The sequence below is a fragment of the Balaenoptera ricei genome, chromosome 3, assembly GCF_028023285.1.
Source record: "Balaenoptera ricei isolate mBalRic1 chromosome 3, mBalRic1.hap2, whole genome shotgun sequence".
Classification (NCBI taxonomy): Eukaryota; Metazoa; Chordata; class Mammalia; order Artiodactyla; family Balaenopteridae; genus Balaenoptera; species Balaenoptera ricei.
Window position 1 is genome coordinate 125,708,220 of NC_082641.1, and position 23,131 is coordinate 125,731,350.

Below are 23,131 nucleotides of genomic sequence, written 5' to 3' on the forward strand. Positions count from 1 at the left end.
TCTTTAAGTCTGCCTTCTAACATGTTAGTTTCCTATCAGAACTACAAAAAAGTGCCTGGATTTAGTAACATGGTAGACGATAGCTCTACTTATGGAGAGAGGGAAGACTCAGGAAATTTGCGGTTGGGGTACGAGATATAGAAGGATTCTGTTTTGGATGCATGAAATTTGATATTCCAAAGAAGCACATAACTGGGGTTGTCAAGGAAGCAAATTGGATCTTGTGGTCTGGAGTTTAGAGGGCAGCTATGACCTGGAGATATTAATTAAAGAGAGAGCTGACAGCATGACAATTGTATTTAAAGCTATGGATGGTTAAATCACACCAAGTGAGAATGTAGTTTGAGGAGAGTATCAGGAACCAAGCCCTGAAGAACTCCAACATTGAGAGGCCAGATAGAGAAGGAAGAACCTGTTAAGGATTCTAAGAAAGAGTTGCTAGTGAGTTAGGAGGAAAACCAGACAAGTATGGTGTTTAGGAAAATTAATGTGGAAAATTTTTCAAGAAGGAAGTGAGCCAACTGTAAGAGGTCAAATAAAAATAGTATTTTCAAAATTTGAAACTTCTGTAAGACAAAAGTTAACCAAAGTTCAAAACCAAGCAGAAGATGGGAGGATGTATTTGAAAATTATATAACAAAGGATTAATATTTGGACTATAATAGAGAACATCCAGAAATTAATCAGAAAAATAGAACAAAGTTGTCAGATAAAGTACCAAACATATGAAGGTGCAGTCAATAACTAATTTAAAAGAGGTTCAATCTATCAAATCATCTGGGAAATGCAAATTAAACAAAAGAGCATATTTTAAATTAGTATATTAATAAAAGATGCATAGTATCCAGTGTTGGTGAGGAGAAGGAGTAGCAGATACTCTCACACCCTGCTGATGAAAATGCAAAGCACTATGGTGCTCTGGGAGGTCAATTTCATGGTAAGCATAACATTTTTAAATGCACATACATGTCAATAGTGCGATTTCACTTTCGGTAGTTATCTGAGAGAAATAATGGCATATGCACAAAGAAATGTGTTCCAGGGCATTAAAAATAGTACAGTTTGTAACAGCAAAAGATTGGAGACACCTACATATCTGCTAATGGGAAATAATTAAATAAAATTTAATATGTATTTTTAGTACAGAAGATTATGGAACAGTTAAATAGAATGAGTTAGATTTATATGTTCTGAGGTGGGATGATCTCTAAAATACATTGTTAACGGATAAAAAGCAAGGTGCAGAAAAGTACACACAGAACGGCTCTATTTATGTAAAATGAAGGGAGAAAAATCTATGAATTTGTATGTTTTTATGAATGTTTGTAAATGCACTGAAAAGATTTCCAGACTAGTGGTAATTCTTGTCTCTGAGGCTAGGGGTAGGATTAGCAGGATAAAAGCTGATTTTACTTTTTATTGTTTTGGTTTTATATTTCATGAACTCATGTGAATTTGTTGATGTCCTACTTGCGGGACTTTTAAGAAAAACACACATTTCCCTTAGATTGTGTTAAGTTAAAACAGTTGATCTGGAGAATTAATTTTATGGTTTGTTAATTTACCCATGAAGCAACATATTGGGTTATTTGTTAGGTAGCAGGAAATAAAACAGGCAGGATTCCTGTCCTTGCAAGGCTTACACTCTAGTGGATTCAAGTTTCAAATACTTTTCTCTTCTATGTATAGGCCATCTCCACTCTTATAAGATTCCTCACCTCCACAGAAAAACACCTCAGACCAACTTTCTTTACTTCTCATGACCTCAGGAAGAAATAAGTGTAAGGAATAAAGTATGAAGGATATACACATAAGCCATCTCTAAACTGCCATCTCTGCTTAACAATCATGCTGCAGATTTCCAAAAGCAGCAGGGATAAAATAATATAGTATTAGTAAAATAGGTTTCTTGGGATGCCCTAGAAACCCTAAATTCTTTCTATGACTGTTTCTACGGGAAAAGGCACCAGTTCTAAACAACTGACTTAGTAAATGCACTGCTGGAGCATACTCTGTAAGTAGTCGGCAGCCTGTACTCAGGCAACTGCTAAGCTTAAATAGCTAAAAACTCGCTGGCACCCGCACAGAAGTTCTTGTACACACACTTTACTGTTGGATCCTTTCTATGACACTGATGAAGGCACAATAATTAAGAAAGAATGACAGCCTATAGGAGTATCCTTTGAGGCCTTTCCACCAGCTGGAATCTCAACATCATACTAGGCTTTAGCTACAAGTCTGCCCACACTGGTAGCAGAAAATTGAATTCATGCTTCTGAGCAGTCTCTGAGGCAGAGCACTGATATTTCATAGCAATTCCTATTTTTTTCTTCTTTTCTTACACATGCAGATGAAAAGTCCCCAGTTTTCAGCTGCCAGAAGAGCTAAATATTGTCATCATCAGAGAAATTAAATGCTTGTCTCAAAGAAGGAACTGCTCTTTGGAAATTCCTGTGCATCTCAGGGCAAAGGAAAAAACTGTCATTGACAATTCATCTTTGCTACAGGATGAATGTATTTATCACACATCGCTTTCCACAGCTGAGAACAACTCTAAGCCAGGGTAGCAAGAAAATTCTCAGTTTGGAAAGAGGCATCATGCCTAGTCACTGAACTTCAAAGTTACTCCCACCTCTGTCAACCTATGTGACCTTGGGTAAACCACCTGACCTTTCCACACTCTTTCATATTCCATTTCCTTCCTCATGCTGTTCTCTCTGTCTGGAATGCCTTCCTTGACATCTCCTCCAAGTCTCAAATTCTTATAAAATGCTGTTCTGTGACGTTTTCCCTGATTCCCTTAACCAAATCAGCTTCTTTCCTACTCATATCCCCACTCTACATTGTCCATACTTCCAATATATCATACATCACATAGCATTACTATTGCATATTTATCATTCTATTTTTTTTAGTTTATCATGTTATTTTACGGCCATCTTAGGGTATCAGGTTATATGCTACTATTCACATTAGTAGTATTATGAGCACTTACTATGTATCAGGCCCTATATGAATACATTATCCCTGTCATAAAAGCCTTATAAGATGGGTATCATTATTATTACCATTTTTTACAGTTGAAGAAAATAAAAATCAAAAGGGATTATACAAACGATTAGCAGTGGCACTGAGAGTCAAAATAAAGACTATTTTATCATGTTTTTAATCACTACCCTAAAATACTACCTATAAGTAGGAGTAGATAATATTTACTAAGTTCTTACTATGTGTCAGACTCTGTACTATGTGCTCTACATATATTAGCTAATTTGACCCTCAAAAAAGTCCGTGATGTAGAAATCATGATTATGATTTTCATTTTTTTTAATGAATTTAAGGTTCAGAATGGTTTAATGACTTGCCCCAAATCAAAGAACTATGGAGGTTGGATTTGAATGTAGGTCATTCGCCCCCAGTGCCTGAGCCCTTACCCACTACTCTATTCCATTAACAGATGGCAGAATTTTTTTTTTTAACCTTTGAAAGTACTGCACAAGTTTTCAAGAATAATCTATCTGGAAACAGAAAACTGGAAAGTTACCTCTTCTGAGTCCTGCAAATGAGCAAAATCTAATAAGCCCTGAAGCACTCACCTTAGCACATGTGTGGATCCATTAATGGTTGTGGTTGAACAGGGGACAGTCTGGCCCAGAATGGAAGGTCTTCGGTAGCGTTCATCGTCACAGCAGAGGATGATGAGGAAGGCACGTCTAAAAGACTTATTCAAGAAGGCGTAGAGAAAGGGGTTCAACCCAGAATTGATGTAGCCAAGCCAGAGGAAAGTGGTCCACACCTGCCCAGGGACAGTGTAGTCTACGAATGGATCCACAATATTGGTGACAAAGAATGGAGCCCAGCAGAGGCAGAAGCAACCCATGATGATGCACAGGGTCTTGGCTGCTTTGGTCTCTGTCCTCATGCGATGAGTGCTATGTTGGTCTGCTGGCTGGGGCCTGCCCTCTGAGGGGGCTCCTGCCCGTTGTAACATCTGGATCTGGTGGGCATGCTCCTTAGCTGTGACATAGATGCGATAATAGGCCAGCACCATGAGGAGAAACGGGATGTAGAAGGCCACCACAGAGCAGGTGATGGCATAGGGCTTGTTGACCATGAAGATGCAGTACGTAGAGTTAGAGTTCTTGTTGAACTTCCTTTTTTCTATCTGAGAGTTAGAGGGAGAGAGGAAATGAGGAAGGAAGGGAGAAAGGGAAGGAAAAAGTGAACAGGAAGAAGCAGGAGGGGAATGAGAAAAGTTGTAAGAAAAGGAAAAGGATAAAAAAGAAGAGAAAAGGAGGGTTTGGAAAATAGAAAGAAGGGGAGAAGAATAGTGAAGGAAAGGGAGGGATGAATAAAAGAAAAAGATGAAGGGAAAGGAAATAAAAAAGAAGGTTTATCAGCAAAGCTTTTCTTTTTCTTCTAATAAGTCTATAGCACATAGAACCATGATGGCAGAAAAGGAATATACTTTTGGCTGCTTTGGGTATTCTTATATCTCAGTATTTCCCATATAAAATTTAGAATCAGCTTATCAACTTCCATAAAAATCTTTTAGAATTTTGATTGGAGTTAGAATAGAATGACTGAGGAAAAATAACATTTTTTTCAATGTTAAGTCTTCCAATTCACAAACATGATAATTCTTTCCCTTTACCTAAGTCTTTTAGAATTTCAGTAATATTTTACATTTTTGTGTAAATGTCTTACACATCTTTTGTTAGATTAATCCTAAGTATTTCTATTTTTATTCTATTGCAAATAGTACTACATTAAAATTCTTATTTCTAATTGTCTGTTGCTAATACACAGAACGCAGTGAAAATTTTTTGTATATTGGCTATGTATCCAGGAACTTTGTTAAATTAGTAACTAATATTTCATCTTTAGATTCTTCTGAATTTTTTCCATGAATACTCATGTGATCTGCAAATAATGACAATTTCACTTCTTCCTTTCCAGTCTTAATACCATTTTCCTTGCATATTGAACTTGATAAGACCAACAGTACAATACTGAATAAAAGGGGTAATAGTGGACACCATTGTTACAGTCCCAGTTTCAGGAGAGGAGCTTTCAATATTTTACTATTAAGTATGGCACTTGCTGTAAGTTTTTTGTCAATGCGCTCTATTTGAGAAAGTTCCCTTCTATTCTTAGTTTGATGAACTTATATATACTACCAAATGTAAAATAGATAGCTAGTGGGAAGCAGCCGCATAGCACAGGGAGATCAGCTCAGTGCTTTGTGACCACCTAGAGGGGTGGGATAGGGAGGGTGGGAGGGAGACGCAAGAGGGAGAAGATATGAGAATATATGTATATGTATAGCTGATTCACTTTGGTATAAAGCAGAAACTAACACACCATTGTAAAGCAATTATACTCCAATAAAGATGTTAAAAAAAAAAGAATAAATTAAATTTCTGTGTATACTTACACATTCATCATCATGAAAAAAATTATGATTGCATACTGAATTTTGTCAATGCATTTTTGGCAGTAATGAGATGATCATGTGGGTTTTCCCTTCTTTCTTTTATTCATACAGTGAATTACACTGATTGTGTTAAATTCCTGGCATAAACCTCATTTGTATTGGATACTGTGACATACTAGATCCCTCTTAAGAATTGAAAGACTTTTTTTTCCACCTATAAACTCTGCCTGCTGACAGCTCTTAGTTACCAGCCTTCTCTAGAAATAGTCCTTGGCTGAAGAGAGCTGTGTAACCCAATGACTCTTCCCTTCCTGAGGTCAGCATGCATGCAGTGTGAATATACACATGAATAGAGATATGTATCATGTATATTTTGATACATAACACACTATTTCATTCATTGTGTACACATTTAATATCCTGTCCTATAGTATTGATATATTGTAAGGTTATAGTATATCCTCCTATTGAATTGACATTTTTAATCATTACAAAATCTCTTTTTATCTAAGTATTACTTGCCTTAAGTCACAGGAATCTAACTCTATATTTCACCTAGGAACAAAGATTCATGATTCGCTAATTCAGTATTTGCAGCAACTTTATAGACCCTAATTACCATGAATAACAAGGATCAACTGTACATGTGTTATGAACATCTGGGTTATGCTAGTTTCTCTCTAGGCAGGTTCAATGTGCAAATGAGTAAAAAAGATATGAAATGCAATTATAATACCATGGAGCAAATACTAGGCATGTTAATAGTAAGCAGATGCCCCATTCAGTTACATGAAGTAAACAGGGGATGCTTCTATCTCACTCTCACAAATGAACAAAATTCCCTAGGTCATTCCCCTTGAAAATTCTACAGCAGAAGGTAAGAGTGCTGTACCCTTGTTACAAATTTTGATGCACAGAAGCTTATGCTTCCAAAGGCTTCTCCATTAGGGATTAAGTTTAGCACAAACATAAGAACATAGACTCTGGAGTCCAGTAAGCCTGGGCTTAGATATAGTCACCACCACTCCCTACCAATGTGACTTAACCTCTCTGACCCTCAGTTTCCTGAGGACAATGACAGAATTTACATATACCATTATTGTGAGGCCTGAGAGAGATAATAATGATTAAATTAACATGGGGCTAGGCACACAGTAAGTGTTCGACATTTGTTGGCCATTATAATTATTATTCTACTGGTTATTGGAAATTTGAATTTCATTTCCCCCAAGAATGATAAAAATGAAAGTTTGAAAGAAGAGGGATAGGATTTAAGAAAATATCCATACAGTCTCCCTTGTACGGATCCCCTTTCACTTCTCCACTCCTCTGTGCCCAGCATTTCTTTCAGAAGCCCAAGGAACTCTCGTTCTGACATACCACATGCAAATCCTGGCCCAGCCTTGGTTTGGATATCCTTTCCTGGACAAAGAATAAGGCAAGATTAGGGGCTAGGAATGGGATGGAGAGAGGAAGGGGCAGCTCCTACTCTGACTGGTCCTCTTGGGCCAGAGCTCACTCTCAATCTCTCCTCCCCATTCCCCTCCCTACCACAACACGGTCCTGTGATCCATTTTAAAGTGACTGCCTGACAACTTCCTCAGGGAATATATATACCTGCTAATGGATCCAGACCATAGCTTTCGATCTTCATTACAAGTTTGATACTAAAAACATAGTATGTCAGAGCTGGAAACTCTTCATGAGCATCTAGACAGGGCTTGTTACAGACGCCTGGCACCTGAGCCATGTGCTGTTCTCCTGCACCACTGGAAGACACTGTTCCCACTGAGGACCCATGAATGTTCTCATCACAGCCCTTTAGGAAGTGGGTCAGGGATGGAGCTGAGCTCAGGGTCCAGTTCTCTCGACTCCTGGCCCATACGTTCTCCAGAAGCCCCCACCTCCATGACAGGCTTTCTGTGGGTCACTGTAAGCCTCATAGGGTCTCAGCATGAAATGAGATGAAGGCCTCTTGGGGCACATCACTTCCCTCAGGCTCTGGAGTATGTCTGCTAAGCTCTGAACACCTGTTTTGCTATTCAATAGCTGTGCGACACTGGGCATGTTACTTCACTTTTTTGATCCTGAGTTTTCTCATCTGTGAAATGGGGGGAAAGTATTGTAATTTTCCCAAAGGGATGCTGTCAGGATTATATGTACTTAGTGTACTTTCTGGCATACGGTAAGCTTTTGAAAATGTTAGCCTGCTTTTTTTGTTGTTATTGTTGTTACTCAGACCGCTATCAGGATCTTTCTTAGAATATCCACCTAACCTGACATTGTTTATTTAGAATCCCAAGCAAACAAAGTTAGTCAGACAGTAAACCAGTGGGGTCTGCATGAGTACTTACCAAATCAATTATGCCAACGTTATTCCAGCCTTGCATTATAGGGAGAAAAGAGATAAACATGGGGATGACCCAGCAGCCTCCCAGCATTAATGCGATACGCAAAGGGGTCATCTTGTTCCTATAGACCAAAGGCTGGCAGCAGATGGCATAATACCTGGAGAGGGGATGGGGGGGTGCCAAGGGAAAGGATGGATGAGAGGGAGGAGGGAGCATAATTGATGAGAGAGAAGAGGGGAGAAGGATGGAGAAGGGCAATAAGAAGAGGAGATATTGGGAAAGAGGAAAATTAGAGGGGGAGGTAGAGAATAAAAATAAGGAAGGAAGAGAAAATAATGGGGGCAAATGGGGTGAGTGGGTAGTAGAGGAAGGGAAGGAGGAGAGAGAAGTGGGAAAAGAACAGAGGAAAGAAAAAAGCAATGGTACAATAAGATATCATATTGGTCAAAGAGTTTCTGCTATTATAAATATAAACTTTAGATCATACATATGAGAACCAGGCATTGGTCCCATATCCCTCTTCCTCTCCCAATATCTGAGAAGCTCAACATATACCTGAGGGTCTGCTCAGTCTCAGGCACGGATCCAACACTACCCTCATGCCTGGGCATTTTAAGAGCTTCTGTCCACCTCTCTGGGCCTCAGTGTCTAGACATATGCAGTCCTCTTTGATAACAACTTGAGGTGACCCAGGGTTGGTCCTGTATCTGAGCTCTAAGAACAGTATCTCAAACTTGTCCCCATCCTCTTGATCACCTACCTATATTGAGGTGATGCTCTAAGTCAGTGTTCTTTTTTTTGTTTAAAGCTATTTTAATTATTTATTTATTTATTTATGGCTGTGTTGGGTCTTCGTTTCTGTGCGAGGGCTTTCTCTAGTTGCGGCAAGCGGGGGCCACTCTTCATCGCGGTGCGCAGGCCTCTCACTATCGCGGCCTCTCTTGTTGTGGAGCACAGGCTCCAGACGCGCAGGCTCAGTAATTGTGGCTCACGGGCCTAGTTGCTCCGTGGCATGTGGGATCCTCCCAGACCAGGGCTCAAACCCGTGTCCCCTGCACTGGCAGGCAGATTCTCAACCACTGCGCCACCAGGGAAGCCCTAAGTCAGTGTTCTTTAAATTGTGGTCCAAAGATTCTGCCCTTCTCCCCTGCATCAGACTAACATGAGGAGACCTACTTAAAATGCAGATTCCAAGGATCTCCTGAATTAGAGCCTGTTAGGGAGGAATCTGGAGTTTGCATTTTGACAAGTGGAAGTCATTACTGCTGTTTGCTAGGTATGTCCAGTTCCCCCTTTTGGGCACATGCACTTCCTGACCTCCTTGTGGTTGAGTGGGGCCGAGTGACTTGGCCTATGAGTCATGAACAGAATTGACATGTGTTACTTCTGGGCTGAACCATTTAACTGTTTCTATGATGCCAAGAATGTCAAGTTCCAAATATTTCCTGCTCCATCATTTCCTACCTACTGGTAGAGACCATCTCATCCCCATTTATCAGGGTCTGATCCTTCTCATGGGACTCTCTGCTCACGCCTTCCTGAGCCCAGATTCTGCCTACAGTACTAACCTTCTTCGTATCTCCAGAGAGAGGTGCAACTTGCCAAACTCAATGATCTGGTCTCTAGCTCCCAGACTGCTCTTTGTATGTTGTTCCAGTCATGGAGATCACTACTTCCATGCCCAGGAAGTTCACTGAACTGGCAACAGGCAAAATACCATGGTAGTTCTATCAGCCATTTGTCTTTGGAAGAGCCAAAGAAAAAATGCAAAGAGACAGCCTGGAGACTAAGACTATTCTTTAAGATTTTACACCATTTAATGATGAGCCACCCCCTTATACCCCTCATTTTATGCAGTTCACTTTGTTAACTTTTACCACCTCTTCCTTTCTTTTCTTAATTCAAAGCATAACTAATAGAACAATGGCTATATTCTTTGAAAAGGTGGTGGTAGGATGAGTTGGGAGAGAGGGTGCAATGAGAAGGAGAGCCTAGTGTTAAAGCATGAGAAGAGAGTGCCTCAGGCGCTGCAGGGGGATTATATCCTTCCCTACAGGGCATCAAAGAGTAGCTAACCACATTGTACCAGGGAGCTCCCTGTGGCCAGCAAGACAGGGTATCCTGATCTGGACCAGAGTATAGAACAACAGACCAAATAATGGGAGAGGGAATTACTCAGGAACTAACTTTCTCTATCTATAAAACTGACATGGTAGCCAAATCTAACTAAAGGTAACTCAGTAATGGAAAGAACCATGATTAGCTGGAATTCTCTCCACACTCATCGCTTATATAAGAAAGGCAAATTATATCACAGTGGCAAGTTTTTCTGAATGGCTGTATTAACAATCATCAGAGGTTTACTAACATAGAGTTGATGAATTTGGAGTACATAAAAATATACTTTTTTTTCAAATTTTGCTCCCTTCCTGATTTCCTGCTAGAGGGCCTAGATTAGATCTTGGTTTTGTACATTTACCATTTTTCCTCCTTTTTCTTGGTAATAGCATCCCAAATCCTTTGGGAATTCTCTTCTCCGTTGCTGTCACGTAGTTGGGAAAATAAATGATGGGACTGACTTTTCCAGCCAGGGGGTGAGCCAATCAGACTTTTTCCTGGGACTCTGAATGTCATGCAGAGTGATGCAAAAATGGGAAAGTCAGAGAAGGTTCCTCTATTCCCACAGCAGCTACCTGGTGGGGCTGAGAGTAGCTCCTGCTCCTTGGATCTTCGGGCAGTCATGCTTTTGCCCCTTTGGGTCCTCATTCTTTAGCTCTTCCTTCAATTAAATAAGTCACCTCATATTTTCCCACAAAATTCCCTTTTTGCTTAAGTTGATCTTATGTGTTGAAGTGTGTCCCCTCTCCCAAAAGATATGTTGAAATCCAAACCCTCAGTGCCTTGGAATACGGCCTTATTTGGAAATAGGATCTTTAGAGAGGTAATAAAATTAAAATGAGGCCATTAGGGTGGGCCTTAATCCAACATGACTGAAATCCTTTCAAAAAGGGAAAGTTAGACACAGACAGGTATGCTCAGTGAGAAGATGGCAATGTGAAGACAGAGGATTGAAATGATGCTTCTACAAGCCAAAGAACACCAAAGATTGCCAGCAAAACAACTGAAGCTAGGAAGAGACAAGGAAGAATCTTTTCCCTACAGGTTCAGAGGGAGCAGGGCCCTGCTAACACCTTGATTTCAGATTTCTAGCCTCTAGAACTGTAAGACAATAAATATCCTGTTGTTCCAGACCACACAGTTTATGGTACTTTGTTATGACAGCCCTAGCAAAAGCTAACAAAGTTGGCTAAAGGCAGTCTCTGTTACTTGCAACCAAAGTACCTTGCCTCAATAAAAATGGTTTTGAATGCCAGATATGTCCTTCACAGATGCTTTGTTCTAAGTAAGAATACCTTTGTTTTTATTCAATATACCTCCAGATCATAGCTCAAATTATAGCATCCCCTCATCTACCAACCCAAGGAAGGCAATCAAGGGATAAGTGAAAAATATTGGGTTGGCCAAAAAGTTCCTTTGGGTTTTTCCGTAAGATGTTACGGAAAAACCCAAAGGAACTTTTTGGCTAACCCAATAGATGTCCCCCCTACCTTTGCTGTATAATTTATAATTTTTGAGGTTTGGAACAGATGTCAAGATACTGGGTAAAGATAAGACTTTAGGAATTTGGGTTGGATCTCCATTGTCATATAAATCTAAAAATTCAAAAAGACAAAGCCAAATTAAACACCTTGCAGGACAAAAGGTATGTTTGAGGAAGCAAGATGTTCTTCTGACTTCCATAAGTGGATATGGATGTTTAGAGGATTATGTTGGGAAGACAACAGAATTTACAGAAGAGGACTTTGAATACATGGTTATATTGGTGCTCATAACGTTTTTATGAAAGCCTTTCTTTCTAAGTCTAACTTGGCCAGGGTGACTGTCTGATTCCCATGGCATGATGAATATCCTGTCGACAATAAGATTTCCCCAAGTTCTGCTGTCCAAATGTTCTATGCTTTAATTTGCACTACCCTAGGCTATTAGGAGCTGCTGCTACAGAGAAATAAATAATGGTGACGGGTTTCCTTTGGAAATTCAACTTCAAGGGGGATCCTGTGGATGTAGTACACATGCTACCAATCCCTTATGCATTTACATACACAGTCTGTGCCCTGGACAATGAGTGCTTGCAATAAAGTTGTTTGGACAGCTCATTTCCCAAGGGGCTAAGGTGGGACACAGCCATGGTTTCTTGCACAGAGAGCTGCAGAAAGTTACTCTTGCATGATGTGAGGTGGCTGGGCAAGCCTGGGAAAAATCCTTCATTCCCTACTTTAAAAATTAGCAATAAGTAAAGGGAAAAAAGAATTTCATTTTCTTCAAATTATACCGATTGAATTGTGAATAATAGTAAGGATGAATAAGAAAAATACCAAATTGTGTCTATGTATGTGTTTTACTTAAATCTTCTCCTCTACATCTTCAATCTGGTGCTATATATTACAGTAAAAATAATATGATTTTTAAATGACATGGAGTAGAGAATATAAGGTTTTTATCTGGAGCTCAAATTAGAGCACTCGATTTTATGGGCCCAAGATTCTTACCAAGGCCTTCGCATCCTTGAGACAGCTGCCATAAATAAGCCACCTCATATTCTTCTAATTTCTTTTCTCATATCTTTCCAATCTTTGCTTTCTAGCAAAGGATCTGAAAAATAAACATCCTCTTGAAGGCTGCATTCAAGAGTGTAAATTAAGTATGTGAAAACAAACATCGCTCAATAAAATGATTAATAAAAATTCAGTTCTAGTGTTAACTGACCCTTAAAATTCTAACTTTTGTCTACAGATCAAGGACCAGATAGAAATCAGAAAACTTGATCTTTACCTATCATGGTTGCTTTTTAATACTTATATATGGATTATATTACCAGTGCTAATAACAAATATATTTGTCCTATTATGAACTGCCTCCCAAACACATGTACAACACAAATAGACAGAAGTAGCTAGTTAAATTTGCAAGTTATTTGGAGTTTAGGCAAAGCACACTGGCTGAGTTCATAATAAGAGTTACTTTTCATTTACTTACCAAGAGGTCTACCTGTATTATCTCATTTGGTCCTCACAACTACTTTTGAAATAGGAACTATAAATGCACCCCTTTCACAGATGAGGAAACAGAAACACAGAAGTGTTGAGATTTGTCCAAGGTCCCACTGGTGGTAAGAACCAAGCTGGGATCTGGCCCAGGCAGCCTGACACAAGGGTCAGGAGGTTAATTTCACTACTATCACTTCACTCTGCCACCTTCCCAAAATCCCCAAGGGATTATTCTAACTCTTTACAAGCCACTTTGGAAACATAAAAACAATGAATCTCAAAACTTGAAGGATCCTCAAAATCCTGAAATCCCCAAGTTCCCTCTAAAATGAGGTATATCCAAGCCTGCATGAATGCACTAAGGACTGGGAATTCACCAAGTCCTACGACAGTACACTCTAAACTCAAGGCTCTCCTGAGGTTAAAAAGGTCTCCTCCAAAATTGATCTTCTGTAACTTCCAGTTTTACCCTCTGTCTCAATTTAAAATTTCTATCTCTAATTCTTCTGCACAGTAGTCCTACAGATATCTGAAGAGAGCTTCTACATTCCTCTTAAGTTTTATTTTCTGCAGGTAAAAATATTCCTAGTTGTATTCAACCAGGGTTGATTCTGCATGCCAAAGGATATTTGGTAATGTATGGAGACATATTCTGTTGCCATAATTGGAAAGGGTAATGCTACTGGCAACCAGGGGGTAGAGATCAGGGATGCTGCCACATGTCTTACAAGACACAAGACAGCCCCCTACAACAAAGAATCATCTGGTCTACAAGGACAGTAGTGCCACATTTGAGAAACTTTGGTTTAGAGGAGGTGATTTTCACCAACAGCAGGGGCTCTGTGTCCTCTGTATGTTATAGTGTGCCATTCCCTCTTAAGAGTGGGAGCCACAAGGAGAGCATAATACTCTGGTGTATCCTATACAGACCAGAGAAGACAAGAACATCACCTTCTACCCTGCCCGCCATAACTTAATACAACCTGTGGGACACCCAGCAGTACAAGACACCTGCACCTTCTCAGAGCTATGATCTAGGACAGGAGGTAAGAAAAGTCTACCCCTAACTGATTTATAAGTTCCAGAGATGTTTGCCTGTTCACAATTGTATCCTCAATGCCTAGTACAGTGCTAGATATAGAGTTATGCTCACAAAAGGGCTGAATAAATAGTAAACCCTTAATAACTACCAATTAAAATAAATTACATTAAAATGTGGAACCAGGTTTTTGGGATGTGAAAGTAGAGGGATGGGGAAAGGCTGTCTCCAATAAGTGTCTTTTAAGTTGGATTTTAGAGACTGGGCAAGGACAGTGGAGGAGAAAGTATAATCTAGTTGCTATAGAGAGCATGGACAAAGACCTGGAGACAGAAATTGTATATATATAAATATATATCCATCTATAAATATACATGCATGTATCCACATACCCATATAAATATAACAGAGTACAAGTTAGCTGGATGGTAGAGTGTTTATATGGAAGTAGAAGAAGTAAGCCTAGAAAGCTGGCTGAAGGGAAGATTTCAGAGCAATGGTTCTCCAACATAGTGTGCTTCAGAATCACCTAGAGAGCTTGTTGAAACACCGATTGCAGGTAGATCTTGAATGGGGCCCAAGAATTTGCATTTCTGATACGTTCTCAAGTGATGTTGCTGCTGGTGGTTTGGGGATCACACTTTGAGAACTACTGTCTTAGAGGTTTTTGAGTGCTATACTCAGAGGAATCACCAGAAGTTTTTTTGAACTGGAAAATGTCCATCACAATCAACACTGCTCTACCAAAGGAGCTGAATTACAACAAACTCAAGAGACAGAGTGGTTGGTTCACAGGCTAGGTGGATAGTATTCATCAGAAAAAACAATTCTGTCTCATCTCAGGACTAATCTATTAGGTCTGTTGTCTAGACTTCCATTGGACAACTGGCATTCTTTTTTAACTAGAAAACTTTTACACAGTGGTTAAGTAAATGTTCAAATGACAAGTGAGGTTCCAGATGGTCAGGATTAATTAAAATGTAGCAAGGATATTTACAAAGTAATATCTTATGCAAAACATTTCTAAGTATTGTTCACAAAACTCCATTAAAACCCGCTTTGGTAGACCAGTCATCAGCTTCCCCAACCACAGCCATGTGTAAGTGTGCGATCAAATTGCTTTTAAATGTCCCTGGGGACACAATTTACTTTGACAACTCTTAGAAGGCAGTCATGTATTTTAAGTTCCATGCTAATCTCTTCCCCACTCCTCCTGCAATTAAGGAAAATTCTGCCTCCTCACTTCCTGTCCTCCCAACCACAGTGAAGGCAGAAGTAGCAAACAGAACTACCTGGAACCCTACACTCTCAGAATCAGAGGAGATTTTAGCAGTCACCTTACATTTTTGCATCTGGGTACCAACTCTGTGGTCTTAGGATCAGTTACTTAACCTCTCCAAGATTCAGTTTCCTCATCTATAAAGTGGAGATCATTATGTCCAGCTCATTGATTGGCTGTGGGAATTGATGAAATAATACGTTTAAAACTTAGGAAGTTCCTGGCACATAAAGCTTAATAAATAGCAGTTACTATTTTTATTCTCAGCCCCTCTGATATTATATGTATACATATACTTATTTCATGCATGTTATTGTAAACAAAGTTAAATACATTTTGGAACCAGGGACTCTAAATTATTTAACAAATAAAATAGAAGCCACTGGGTTCAACATCTCTCTTAGTAGTTGATTCTAAGAAACAAAAGGTAAATGAGTTGGTCCCTAAGGTGAATGGAAATGATGAGACCATACTGGCTACAATCAATGGGGTTGATTAGATGCAGTATCCTCTCATAGACTTAATCCAGGCCCAGCTCTTCTAACTGAGATGGCTGAAGACAGCATCTTGGGTGATCACTGAGCTCAAATTTCCAATCAAGATCAGCTAAAGACCCCTCCCACCCCCCCAGCCTGACTGAGCCAGAGACCCCTAATCAGCTGCTACTTTAACCCCATCCTGTCTGGGTGGGTAACAGATGCCGTCAGGTGACCTAGATGCAGAGGCAGGGCCAAATCCAAAGCTGAACCCCAGGAGCTGTGCGAACAAAGAAGAGAAAGGGAAATTTCTCCCAGAAGGCTCAGGAGCAGCGGATTAAATCTCCACAATCAACATGATGTACGCTGCATCTCTAGAATAACTGAATAGACAACAAATCATCCCAAAATTGAGTTGGTGCACTTTGGGAGCAACTGTAGACTTGGGGTTTGCTTTCTGCATCTAATTTCTTTCTGATTTTATGTTTATCTTAGTTTAGTATTTAGAGCTTATTATCAATGGTAGATTTGTTTACTGATTTGGTTGCTCTCTTCCTTTATATATATATATATTTCTCTTTTTTTTTTCCTTTTTCTCTTTTTGTGAGTGTGTATGTGTATGCTTCTTTGTGTGATTTTTCTCACTATAGCTTTGTTTTTACCACTTATCCTAGGGTTCTGTCTGTCCTTTTTTTTTTTTTTTTAAGTATAGTTTTAGCACTTGCTATCATTGGTGGATTTGTTTATTGGTTTGGTTGCTCTCTTCTTTCTTTCTTTTTATTACTTTTTTATTTTTAATAATTTTTTTTATTTTAATAACATTATTTTATTTATTTATTTATTTTTTTCTTTCATTCTCTTTTTTTTCCCTCTTTTCTTATGAGCCATGTGGCTGACAGGGCCTTGGCGCTCCACCCAGGTGTCAGGCCTGAGCCTCTGAGGTGGGAGAGCCAAGTTCAGGACATTGGTCCACCAGAGACCTCCTGGCCCCATGTAATATCAATCGGCGAGAGCTCTCCCAGAGATGTCCATCTCAATGCTAAGACCCAGCTCCACTCAACGACCAGCAAGCTACAGTGCTGGACACCCCATGCCAAATAACTACAAGACAGGAACACAACCTGACCCATTTGCAGTGAGACTGCCTAAAATCATAATAAGTTCACAGACACCCCAAAACACACCAACGGATGTGGTCCTCCCCATAAGAAAGACAAGATCCAGCCTCATCAACCAGAACACAGGCACCAGTCCCTTCCACCAGGAAGCCTACACAACCCACTGAACCAACCTTACCCACTGGAGGCAGACACCAAAAACAACAGGAACTACAAACCTGTAGCCTGTGAAAAGGAGACACCAAATGGAATTAATTAAGCAAAATGAGAAGACAGAAAAATACACAGCAGATGAAGGAGCACGGTAAAAACCAACCAGACCAAACAAATGAAGAGGAAATAGGCAGTCTACCTAAAAAAGAATTCAGAGTAATGATAGTAAAGATGATCCAAAATCTTGGAAATAGAACGGAGAAAATACAAGAAACGTTTAACAAGGACCTAGAAGAACTAAAGAGCAAACAAACAATGATGAACAAAACAATAAATGAAATTAAAAATTCTCTAGAAGGAATCAATAGCAGAATAACTGAGACAGAAGAACGGATAAGTGACCTGGAAGATTAAAGAGTGGAAATAACTACCGCAGAGCAGAATAAAGAAAAAAGAATGAAAAGAATTGAGGACAGTCTCAGAGATCTCTGGGACAACATTAAATGCACCAACATTCAAATTATAGGGGTCCCAAAGAAGAAGAGAAAAAGAAAGGGACTGAGAAAATATTTGAAGAGATTATAGTTGAAAACTTCCTTAATACGGGAAAGGAAATAGTTAAACAAGTCCAGGAAGTGCAGAGAGTCCCATACAGGATAAATCCAAGGAAAAACATACCAAGACACATATTAATCAAACTATCAAAAATTAAATACAAAGAAAAAATATTAAAAGCAGCAAGAGAAAAGCAACAAATAACATACAAGGGAATCCCCATAAGGTTAACAGCTGATCTTTCAGCAGAAACTCTGCAAGCCAGAAGGGAGTGGCAGGACATATTTAAAGTGATGAAAGGGAAAAATCTACAACCAAGTTTATTCTACCCAGCAAGGGTCTCCTTCAGATTCGATGGAGAAATTACAACCTTTACAGACAAGCAAAAGCTAAGAGAATTCAGAAACACCAAACCAGCTTTACAACAAATGCTAAAGGAACTTCTCTAGGCAAGAAACACAAGAGAAGGAAAAGACCTACAATAACAAACCCAAAGCAATTAAGAAAATGGGAATAGGAACATACATATTGATAACTACCTTAAATGTAAATGGATTAAATGCTCCAACCAAATGATATAGACTGGCTGAATGGATACAAACACAAGACCCATATATATGCTGTCTACAAGAGACCCACCTCAGACCTAGGGACACATACAGACTGAAAGTGAGGGGATGGAAAAAGATATTCCATGCAAATGGACATCAAAAGAAAGCTGGAGTAGCAATTCTCGTATCAGACAAAATAGACTTTAAAATAAAGACTATTACAAAAGACAAAGAAGGACACTACAGAATGATCAAGGGATCAATCCAAGAAGAAGAAGATATAACAATTGTAAATATTTATGCACCCAACATAGGAGCACCTCAATACATAAGGCAAATGCTAACAGCCATAAAAGGGGAAATGGACAGTAACACAATCATAGTAGAGGACTTTAACACCCCACTTTCACCAATGGATAGAGCATCCAAAATAAAAATAAATAAGGAAACACAAGCTTTAAATGATACATTAAACAAGATGGACTTAACTGATATTTATAGGACATTCCATCCAAAAGCAACAGAATATACTTTCTTCTCAAGTGCTCATGGAACATTCTCCAGGATAGATCATATCTTGGGTCACAAATCAAGCCTTGGTAAATTTAAGAAACTTGAAATCATATCAAGTATCTTTTCCGACCACAACGCTATGAGACTAGACATCAATTACAGGAAAAAATCTGTAAAAAATACAAACACGTGGAGGCTAAATAATACACTACTAAATAACCAAGAGAACACTGAAGAAATCAAAGAGGAAATCAAAAAATACCTAGAAACAAATGACAATGAAAACCCGATGACCCAAAAACTATGGAATGAAGCAAAAGCAATTCCATTGTATTGTTTACAGCAATACGATCCTACCTCAAGAAACAAGAAACATCTCAAATAAACAACCTAACCTTACACCTAAAGCAATTAGAGAAAGAAGAACAAAAAAACCCCAAAGATAGCAGAAGGAAAGAAACCATAAAAATCAAATCAGAAATAAATGTAAAAGAAATGAAGGAAACGATAGCAAAGATCAATAAAACTAAAAGCTGGTTCTTTGAGAAGGTAAACAAAATTGATAAACCATTAGCTAGACTCATCAAGAAAAAAAGGGAGAAGATTCAAATCAATATAATTAGAAATGAAAAAGGAGAAGTAACCACTGACACTGAAGAAATACAAAGGATCCTGAGAGATTATTACAAGCAACTATGTGCCAATAAAATGGACAACCTGGAAGAAATGGACAAATTCTTAGAAAAGCACAACCTTCCAAGACTGAACCAGGAAGAAATAGAAAATATAAACAGGCCAATCACAAGCACTGAAATTGAAACTGTGATTAAAAATCTTCCAACAAACAGAAGCCCAGGACCAGATGGCTTCACAGGCGAATTCTATCAAACGTTTAGAGAAGAGCTAACACCTATCATTCTCAAGTTCTTCCAAAATATAGCAGAGGGTGGAACACTCCCAAATTCATTCTACGAGGCCACCATCACCCTGATACCAAAACCAGACAAAGATGTCACAAAAAAAGAAAACTACACGCCAATATCACTGATGAACATAGATGCAAAAATCCTCAACAGAAAACTAGCAAACATAATCCAACAGCACATTAAAAGGATCACACACCATGATCAAGTGGGGTTTATCCCAGGAATGCAAGGATTCTTCAATGTATGCAAATCAATCAATGTGATACACCATATTAACAAATTGAAGGATAAAAACCATATGATCATCTCAATTGATGCAGAAAAAGCTTTTGACAAATTTCAACACCCATTTATGATAAAAACCCTCCAGAAAGTAGGCATAGAGGGAAGTTACCTCAACATAATGAAGGCCAGATATGACAAACCCTCAGCAAACATCATTCTCAATGGTGAAAAACTGAAACCATTTCCTCTAAGATCAGGAACAAGACAAGGTTGTCCACTCTCACCATTATTATTCAACACAGTTTTGGAAGCTCTAGCCACAGCAATCAGAGAAGATAAAGAAATAAAAGGAATCTACATTGGAAAAGAAGAAGTTAAGCTGTCACTGTTTGCAGATGACATGATGTTATACATAGAGAATCCTAAAGATGTTACCAGAAAAGTACTAGAGCTAATCAATGAATTTGGTAAAGTAGCAGGACACAAAATTAATGCACAGAAATCTCTTGCATTCCTATACACTAATGATGAAAAATCTGAAAGAGAAATTAAGGAAACACTCCCATTTACCACTGCAACAAAAAGAATAAAATACCTAGGAATAAACCTACTTAAGGAGACAAAAGACCTGTATGCAGAAAACTATAAGACACTGATGAAAGAAAATAAAGATGTTACAAACAGATGGAGAGGTATACAATGTTCTTGGATTTGAAGAATGAACATTGTGAAAAGGACTGTACTACCCAAAGCAATCTATAGATTCAGTGCAATCCCTGTCAAACTACCAATGGCATTTTTCAGAGAACTAGAACAAAAAATTTCACAATTTGTTTGGAAACACAAAAGACCCTGAATAGCGAAAGCAATCTTGAGAACGAAAAATGGTGTTGCAGGAATCAGGCTCCCAGACTTCAGACTATACTACAAAGCTACAGTAATCAAGACAGTTTGGTACTGGCACAAAAACATAAATATAGATCAATGGAACAGGATAGAAAGCCCAGAGATAAACCCACGCACGTATCGTCACCTTATCTTTGATAAAGGAGGCAAGCATATACAGTGGAGAAAAGACAGTCTCTTCAATAAGTGGTGCTGGGAAAACTGGACAGCTACATGTAAAAGAATGAAATTAGAGCACTCCCTAATACCATACACAAAAATAAACTCAAAACAGATTAAAGACCTAAATGTAAGGCCAGACACCATCAAACTCTTAGAGGAAAACATAGGTAGAACACTCTATGACATAAATCACAGCAAGATCCTTTTTGACCCACCTCCTAGAGAAATGGAAATAAAAACAAAAATAAACAAATGGGACCTAATGAAACTTAAAAGCTTTTGCACAGCAAAGGAAACCATAAACAAGACGAAAAGACAACCCTCAGAATGGGAGAAAATATTTGCAAATGAAGCAACTGACAAAGTATTAATCTCCAAAACATATAAGCAACTCATGCAGCTCAATATCAAAAAAACAAACAACCCAATATAAAAATGGGCAGAAGACCTAAATAGACATTTCTCCAAAGAAGATATACAGATTGCCAACAAACACATGAAAGAATGCTCAACATCATTAATCATTAGAGAAATGCAAATCAAAACTACAATGAGATATCATCTCACACCGGTCAGAATGGCCATCGTCAAAAAATCTACAAACAAGAAATGCTGGAGAGGGTGTGGAGAAAAGGGAACCCTCTTCCACTGTTGGAGGGAATGTAAATTGATACAGCCACTATGGAGAACAGTATGGAGGTTCCTTAAAAAACTAAAAATAGAACTACCATATGACCCAGCAATCCTACTACTGGGCATATACCCTGAGAAAACCACAACTCAAAAAGAGTCATGTACCAAAATGTTCATTGCAGCTCTATTTACAATAGCCAGGACATGGAAGCAACCTAAGTGCCCATCAACAGATGAATGGATAAGGAAGATGTGGCACATATATACAATGGAATATTACTCAGCCATAAAAAGAAACGAAATTGAGTTATTTGTAGTGAGGTGGATGGACCCAGAGTCTGTCATACAGAGTGAAGTAAGTCAGAAAGAGAAATACAAATACCGTATACTAACACATATATATGGAATCTAAAAAAAAAAAAATGGTTCTGAAGAACCTAGGGGCGGGACAGGAATAAAGACACAGACGTAGAGAATGGACTTGAGGACACGGGGAGGGAGAAGGGTAAGCTGGGACGAAGTGAGAGAGTGGCATGGACATATATACACTACCAAATGTAAAACAGAAAGCTAGTGGGAAGGAGCCGCATAGCACAGGGTGATCAGCTCAGTGCTTTGTGACCACCTAGAGGGGTGGGATAGGGAGGGTGGGAGGGAGGGAGATGCAAGAGGGAAGAGATATGGGGATATATGTATATGTGTAACTGATTCACTTTCTTATAAAGCAGAAACTAACACACCATTGTAAAGCAATTATACTCCAATAAAGATGTTAAAAAAGAAAAAAAAAAAAAAAAGATGGCCACTTCTCTCATCCAGAGGTAAGGCATCTGTCCCCTTCCCACAGGGCTGCCCTGTGACTTGTTTGACCAACAGAGTACATTGGAAGTGTTGTATGCCAGTCCCAGGCCCAATTGTTAAGAGGACTCTTGGTTTCTTGGAGCCAGGAGCTGTCACATAAAAAATCTAGCATGCATCAACATAAGATCATGAACAGGGACCACAGGGGAGACACTCCCTTCTGTCAGAGATATGGATTGGTTCTCCATCTCTGTCCTGGTTTTTTTGTTTTTTGGGGGGTTTTTTTTGGCCATGCCACGTGACTTGTGGGATCTTAGTTCCCCAACCAGGGAGTGAACCCAGGCCCCAGCTGTGAAAGAGCCAAGTCCTAACCACTGGACCGCCAGGGAACTCCCTCTGCCCTGGTTTTTTATAGTACCTTGTAGATATCTGTGACATAGCATTTCTCTAACTGTAATAATTATCCACTTCCTTCCCTGCTACAATTACTATTATTCCTACTATACACACCACCTATTTTTGGAGAACATACTCTGTGTCAGAAGTATATTCTACATTATATCTAATTCCTACAGCAACTCTGCAAGGCAACATTCAACATCCACATTTTAAATATAAGGAAACTGAGGCTCAGAGAATTTAATCCATTTGCCCAACATCACACAGCCAGGATATGGTAGAACTGGGACTTAAACCTACATTTGCCAAAGTCCATGCCCTGGTAATGCTGACAGAAAGCAAGCCTAGACAAAAGTACCCCTGTCTAGGAAGAGGAAGTATGCAGTGCCCTTTAAGCTTTTTTAGCTGAGGACACAAGAAAAAAGACATATTTAAATATTAACCTGACAGATAAGATAATACACAGGAATAATAACTAAGAAGCTACTGCAATAATCTG

General features: G+C 39.0%; 1 protein-coding gene across 4 annotated transcripts in view; it reads right to left on the reverse strand.

The window, feature by feature from the left end:
• Positions 1–23,131, reverse strand: part of HTR4 (5-hydroxytryptamine receptor 4) — a 204,535-nt gene that overhangs the window by 46,348 nt on the left and 135,056 nt on the right. For 3 of the 4 annotated variants that reach the window (XM_059919550.1, XM_059919551.1, XM_059919549.1), the window contains exons 5-7: positions 7,792–7,945; positions 6,818–6,859; positions 3,597–4,165 (exon numbers count right to left, since the gene is read on the reverse strand). In XM_059919550.1, the coding sequence (XP_059775533.1) occupies positions 3,597–4,165; positions 6,818–6,859; positions 7,792–7,945 (765 nt within the window). The remainder of the gene's footprint in view (positions 1–3,596; positions 4,166–6,817; positions 6,860–7,791; positions 7,946–23,131) is intronic. The other variant, XM_059919553.1, reaches the window with a different exon arrangement.